Source organism: Arvicola amphibius, chromosome 8, assembly GCF_903992535.2.
Source record: "Arvicola amphibius chromosome 8, mArvAmp1.2, whole genome shotgun sequence".
NCBI lineage: Eukaryota > Metazoa > Chordata > Mammalia > Rodentia > Cricetidae > Arvicola > Arvicola amphibius.
This window is the reverse complement of record NC_052054.1, coordinates 87,026,714-87,033,952: the sequence shown is the minus strand read 5'-3', so window position 1 is coordinate 87,033,952 and position 7,239 is coordinate 87,026,714. Positions and strand designations below refer to the sequence as shown.

Genomic DNA, 7,239 nt, shown 5'->3' with positions numbered 1-7,239 from the left:
ATCACACAGAAACCACATTACTTATAGCACTGTTCGGCCAATGACCCCAGATATTCCTGGCTAACTTGAATGTCTTAATATAGCCTAGTAATATTAACCTGTTATCACTCTGAGTCTGTGACCTACTGGCAATGTTCTGGCATTCAGGCATCTTTCTTTTTTGGCAGCTCCATGGCATCTCTTTGAGTTTGCCTGCTTTCTCTATATATGTCAGTTTGCATTTCCTACATGGCTTTGCCATGCTCAGTCATTGGCTGAAGCAGCTTTCCTCATTAGTGACCAATGAATGGTAATAAAACATATTCACAGCATACACAGGGGAATCCCACATCATCCTAGTATTCTGAAAATTAAACTCCAGGAAAATAATCTTATTGCCACTAGAGCTTTTTGCTACAGTTTTAACATTAAACTAAGTAGCACCACTGACTTATGGCATATGTTATATCTATATAACATATATTATCACATAATTTGGACACATAAATCTATAATAAAGTTCTAAGGAAGACATCAAAGCCCTCTCTATATACTCATGGATGAAATAGCAGTCTTAAGTTTCTACAGTCAATTATAGTATCTTCTAATATTTATAAATTTATAAACTATGTCTTTTCATTCATATATATTCATATATCTAAATATTATTCTGCATTACCATGTATGTATCTGCGTGTCTACATATTTATCTAAGCCTCTAAACTTCATGTATACATGAATATCTGTATCTACATCTCACCTCTGTATGTTGAATAGCATTGTCTTCCAAAGGTTTGGGCAGCACTTACACTGCATAGCCATAATATCTCGAAATTTCCATATCCTTCTCCCTCTGAAGGAAAAGCTGTGGTTTACCCAGAGAGGTACACTTGGCAGCGTTCTCTCTCTCCTGTTGGGCCCGCCTCTTCATGGCCTCCCTCTCTGGCCTCTGCTCTTCAGGGATGGGCTGTGAGATGACTGGCCCTGGAATGTCCACTTTCCTCCAAGGAATTGGTAAGTGGCTGAAGTCTTGCCGCAGGTATTGGGATTGAGGCTGGGGAGGATCTAGGGTCTTGTTTGTGGTAGAAGAAAGAGGCTCCCTGTGGAGTGAAGTGTGAGATGATGCTCTGTAGGGTGCAGGCGAAGAGGCAGGCGGTTGAGGCCCAGTGCAAGACTGGATGGCCTTGCTTACATTTGGACGTGTGGTACTTGTGGCAATTGACAAAGTTGACTTATCAGAGGCCATAGATGATGTTCTGGCAGGAGCTGGTTGGGATGGTTTGAGCGTGGGTTGCCTAGAAGAGTGAGGCCTCACTGGGTAAGCTGTCGTGGGCCTGTGTGGAGCCAGGCAGTGAAGCTTTCTAGAAACAGGTCTGGCTTGAGGCTTGTCTAGGGCTAGGAAAGGCAGAGGTACTAATTTGACCTTCCCATGTGGGGGTAACTCATCCTGGGATGGAGATGGACACTCCTTGTGAGCACTGCTCTCTGTTCTCTGAGCATTGCCCAGGCTTTTATCAGGGCCTCGACCCTCACGGGGCACAACTCCCAGGGATGTGGTGGTTGGGCCTGTCCTGGGATCTTTGTTGCTGCTGAAGTTCAGCAGAGCCTGCGAGGAGGCGATGCAAGGTTTCTTCTCACTCTTCTTCCCCAGTGGGTGAAAGACCTGCACAGACTCCAGCATGTGCATGCCGAGCTGAGTACGAGGCTTCTTAACTTTGTCATGGCTGAGTTCAGGTGGATTCCTCTTCCTCTTGGTCTTGGGGATGGCGGGCTTCCCTTCTGCTTTGACTCTGCATCTTGAAGGCTTCAGCTCCTCTGTTTTCTTGGAGTTGTTTTCTCTGGTCTCCTTGGCCTTATCTTTCCCCTGTGCCCATGCTACTCTGGGCCTCTTGGGTACAAATATTTGAGATTTGCCATCCTCGTTGTTAGCCATGTTGTCTATAGTCCCTTCAATGTTTCCAGGATCATCTTCCTTCAGTATATCGTCTTGCTGTGTTTTGGCCTGAGGAGTTCCATGAAGCACATCAGAGACTTTCTGGTCTTTGTTGAACCCTGGTTCAGATAGTCCGATAAAGGTGCTGGCACGTGACTGGGCCTGATCCCTCCTGATGTCTGTGGAGTCTTTGGTTTGGCTTGCTGTGTGATCTTCCATTTGGTCAAGGCCAGTGATGAAATTGAAGAGTTGGGGAAGGTGAACATCTGCTACCAGTGCGGTCATGTCTGCAAAGTCATTGCTGGACTCCATGACACTCCTCAGAGCCTCAGGCTCTTCCAGACCAAGGCTACTGTTTCCCAAAGTGGCATTGTGAGAAGCCAGCTTCTGCCTCAGGCTTCCAGCATCCCTGTAGTTCAAGGGCTGCTGTGTGCCGGGGGGTGCTAAGAAGAGGGGTGGTGCATCTTGTTTAGATTTTGTGCCCTCATAGGAATCCAGAGGTGTTGAAGGCTCAGCATTCATCTCAGCTGCATTGTTCTTCTGTGTCTTTTCCAGGCTTGGGGCTGGAGGCAAGGCCAGGAATTCAGAAGGACTGTGCATGAGGGGAATTAGTGACCTGTCCCCATTGACAGGTGCTGTCATCATCTGGGCATCCTGGGTGCAGGCATTGCCGAGGTCTGGACTCTGCAGCGGACAGAGTGTCTGGCCTGAAGGTGTCAATCCCAGGATCGTCTCCCTCTCCACCACTGGAAAAGAGGAAGTACGAAGTCAGCGCCTGGTAAGTGAGATGCTGCCCCCTTTCAGTGCACCTCAGCACTGGGCTCCTGCAGCAGTGTTGTGGGCATTGCTATGAGTTCTGCTGGAGGAGCAGGGAAAGCACCCCTCTCTGGAGACACATAGTAACTACTCATGTGGTTCTCATGACCCTGCGAGATCATGTTTTTTTTTCCCTAATGTTTGTGTGTTGTGTACGTTCTTAGTGATTATGGGGAGGTGACAGAATTCCTTGGTGAGTGTTCTTCCATTTCCCTCCCATTTTCCTTTTAAACAGTGCCTATCATTGCCTTGAAAGTTTACCCTGAGAGAGGTTGAACAGTTGTTCACTATTTCCTAACATTACTCATGTCTGTCATTTTCTTTCTGTTTATAGTTTTACTGATATGCTCCCTGAAGCCTGGATTTTTATATGGGTTTAGGCAGCCACATCATTTCCTCAATCTTGAAAGGGAAGCAGTTCAAAAGCCCCGACATTCCTTATGCTCCACCATTCACAGAATTGTTGTTAGTGCTATGAAAATGTAAGACTGTGAAATCTTTGAGCTTCGACTTTGTAGTGGAGTACATGTCTACATGATCTTGGCCTTGGGTCACTGCTGAAAATTCGGAAAGAAAGAGAAAAAGAAAATAACAAAGAGATAGCAGAAGTGAGAGAGAATAGAGAGCAAGAGAGAGCAAGAAAAGAGACAGAGACAAAGACAGAGAGAGGTTGAACGAGACAGATAGGGTGAGATGCTCCAACCCTGCTTAGCAATGTCACACACGTCAAAGCTGTCACTACAGCTTGAGTGTTAGGGAATGTCACAGCAGACACTCGGCATGTGGCAGGAGGAGTTGCTCCAGGTCAGACTCAGAGTCCCATTTGTCTGGATGCTAGTTTCAATTCGGCAAACTTAGTGGTACAAAACCAGAAAAAATTCTTGATGTCATCTAGAATTCCAAGAGCTCTGTTAGGAAGGAGGTGATTTTAGTGCAGTAGTGCATGGGACTGATTAGCCTTTGCGGCGAAATGCATTCCTGTGGTGTGGTCCTTGGACATGTGTTAATAGAGGGTGGATGTCACTCACTATCCTGCATTCTCTCTCATTATAGAGACTGAATTTTAGGATGGTGAGCATGAGCCACAGCTAACATGTCAGGACTCCCATTCTTCCTCTGTGTGGACATCCACTTCTGAAAGGAAGAGCTGTGTCTCCTCTGAGGGCTGATGTCACACCTCCCCTCCTGGCTTTACTCACCTTGAAGACTGGTGTCTGGCGTGGTTTGAGCAGATGTGGGCCAGTAGATGGCAGAGGTGGAGTAAGGTGTTTGGACGTTCATTGGCTGAATGTCCTGTAGTGCCATCACCATCTCTGGGTGCAGAGAGGAAGCCTGGTTGTCAGAGCAGGACACAGAGCCATAGGCCTGCTGGCACTGCCAGAATTCTTCAGCCATCGGAGGACCCAGGCTGTTCTGGTCATAGTAATAGACCTGACTTCCATCCTGGTAGCAAGGTGCCAGGATGTATCGTTGATCTGGTTCATTTGATGGTGTTGCCTGTACAAGGCAGGCAGACAGTGTTGGAAAGCATGGTGGTAAGGCATTGATTTGGAAAATATTATCACACTGGGCTGTCATAGACCAAGACGCGGGGATGGTATTCTGGTCAATGATAGTTACAGGGGCGTCCAGGAACGGAGCTTCCCTTCTGGTGGTGCTTTCTCTGAGATCCCAGTGGAGAACACCTGGATAGGAAAATGTTGAAGCAGAGATCTGGTTCTGGTCAGTCAGCTCAGTCAGCATGGTCATGCCAGCTCGTTGGTAAAGGTTGGCACCGTCTGAGAGCTGCTGGCAGCATGTGCTGGAGCCTGATGGCAGGAGCCATACTGAGCTCACAGCTGGGGTGGAGACCCCGTAGAAATTGTACACACTTCCTGCTGAGGGTGTGGCATTCCTCAGCACAGGCACAGAGGGCTGCAGAGCACATTCTGTCCCAGCGAAAGGTGTACTTTGGCAGTTTTCTGTAGGAAGCAAGAAGAGAGTTGGAAAAATTTGAGATGGAAGCTTTCTAGCTTCCTGGGAGGGACTGTGTTGTCTCCAGGTTGTACTGAGTGTAAGAGTCTAGCACGTAAGTTCCCTTACATATCCCAAACAAATGGGTTAAGATTGATCCTTGGTGCTAGGTAGGATGACAATCACTAGATGATCTGTCTGCTTTTTCCTGTGTGGGCATGGAATTCCTAGTTAATCTGCTTTAATCCTCACTCAGATCCAGATGCGATACTTGTTTTTCTTGATTGTATATTATAATGCCTGTAGGGACACTTCCTTACAAATATATTCTACAACAGACGTTGATTTTGGGAAGAGACCCTTAGGCATATTCCATACCTGGAATTTTGTCCTATTCTCTGTAGATCTTACAGTATAGAGTGACCTAAAGTCACTCTACGTAGATCAGTCTGGCTTTGAAATCACACAGATAGGCCTGACTTTGCTCTAATTTGCTAGCGCTGGAATCCCTGACATGACCACCAGGCTAATCTCTATTGTATTGAGTTTTTTTCTGAAATGATGTTTAACAAATGTGTACTGAATTTAGGTAATTATGCCTTCCCTCTCTCTTTCCCTCTGTCTTTATTTCCCTTGCATTACTTGTATAACTGAGGATCTCTTAATATTTTATAACTTTTAAGCAATATTCAAATATGATTTCAGAAATGCAACCTGCTGACAAAATTTCTTCTTGTTTGCACCAGTTTAATGTGTCCTCTTAGATTGCTAATGTTTTATGAGGTTCATCTCTGAATAAGATTGCTTCTTTATTTAATATCTGTTGATTAAATTGATTTCTTAACAGCTCCTCCGTAACTGTTAATTTTATATCTCTTCTAAGGGGGAATCCTTGGGAGAATCGCCCCCTCATAACAGCGTGACGGTTGCCATGGTCAGACTCTAACTGTTGGTACATCCTAGCCTCGGTTGATCTTATCCAACACCACCAGTGCACATGAGACATGGGGAACTGGGCAGAAGGTGGGCTGGATGGAGTGTAAGAGCGAGGGACCAGATCAGAATATACTTTTCTATATGTGCCCAGGAACCTTTGTAAGACTAATCTGAACAGTATGTTTGGTTAAACATGGCTTGGGAAATGACAGTGCCTTGTCCCTTTTGATTATAATCTGTGGTCATCTTTAGCATTGTGTTCTAAACTACCATTGTGGACCACCAGGGTCCTCTCTGCAGAGTGCCTTCTTATATTTCTATAATTTCTAAACCCTTACTGTGTTTGCTCCTTCCCTGACTTCCTATGGGTTTATCCTTCCAGCAACAGCGTCAATATTTCCAGTACAACAACTGCCTTCTCAGATTCTACAGTCCTCTTATTCTCTTCCACTCTCCATCATTAGTCTAGAGACGTTCGAGTAAGTCACAGCACTCATTCAAAACAGTCATTGTTTTGTCCACAGTTAATATTCATTTGTGAGTATGGAGAGAGGCCAGTGCAGAACGTGTTAGACTTGAACTGACCTTCATCCCATCCAGGTCTCTCTCCATGTTGTGATTATAGTTGTGTGCCACCATCCGTGGTATGACCAATACTGTTAGAGTAGCCCTGAATTTTAAACTGAGATAGAAACAGTAGTGGGGGCAGACTGTCTCATCAGTGGTGTGGAGTACTAAATCTCTGCACACATTGTTCTTGGTGCTCCTGTGTCTCTGTAGTTTTATACTGTCATGTAAGTCCTGCCTTTATTCCCTGTTGACTTTCCTCTGAAAACCCAAGAGTACAGAACCCAAGCACAGTGACAGTGTTCACTCCTTGAGGTGGATGGAAAACACTTGAGAAATGTTGTCTAAAATCACTTACTTAGTAAGAACTAAGGCTAAATCTGACATTCAAATCTAGATATCTGTATCAACATCAGTAATAGCCATATTCAACAAAGATTTAAAAGTATAATAAAAGTCAGTGGAGAAGATAAGAAGACATGTTTTAAAGTCTCTATCCTTACCTGACATGGTCAAGGGGAGAGGATCAACAATCCAAAGTAGAATGGAGCAAGATAATTGGTCAACCTTGTCTGATCAGCTGACCTCAGTCAGTGGCAAGTGTGTCCAGTATCAGAGAGCACTCACTGGTCACTCACTGGTCACCACCTGTGACCAGTGATGATCCAAATTTGTTTACAGTCCTCACCATGGAAACACCAAGATTCTCCCAGGTGCTGATTGGGTAGGATGGCGAATGATGTCATAAATGAGGCAACAGCCAATGGGACGGACCGATTTCTAAATAGAAGATGGGATTGGTTGGAGAAGATGCCAGGAGACCAACAGTAGACATGGTGACTGAGGTGTGGGCTACTGAAAGAGGCAATCATGGCATGGAAGTGCCACTTCCCATGGCGTTTAGCCTAGGCTATCATGGCAGTGCTCTTATTAGGTTTATTGATGAAACGGTGTATAATGTAGATATAATGGGTCACCTTCCAACAGAAAGTGTCCCATCAGCCTACACTAACATACATTGAGTAGTCTCGGGCAGGAGGGAGAACCGCTGTGGA

The 7,239-nt window shown here is 45.4% G+C and overlaps 1 protein-coding gene across 1 annotated transcript; it reads right to left on the bottom strand.

Annotated features, from left to right (window-relative positions):
* Nucleotides 1-269: 269 nt before the first annotated feature.
* On the bottom strand, nucleotides 270-6,694 carry LOC119821906 (uncharacterized protein C2orf78 homolog). Its single transcript, XM_038341003.1, has 3 exons — nucleotides 6,688-6,694; nucleotides 3,928-4,689; nucleotides 270-2,658 (listed from the first exon to the last, which is right to left on the bottom strand). Exons 1-3 carry the CDS (start codon nucleotides 6,692-6,694, stop codon nucleotides 785-787), a joined length of 2,643 nt encoding a protein of 880 aa, XP_038196931.1. The 3' UTR covers nucleotides 270-784.
* Between the last annotated feature and the right edge of the window lie 545 nt (nucleotides 6,695-7,239).

What these genes read in the sequence shown, in the direction of transcription:
- LOC119821906 (XM_038341003.1), bottom strand. An exon ending in GCCAGACACCAGTCTTCAAG is followed by an intron (nt 2,659 to 3,927) that starts GTGAGTAAAGCC and finishes CCTCTTTTCCAG; the next exon opens with TGGTGGAGAGGGAGACGATC.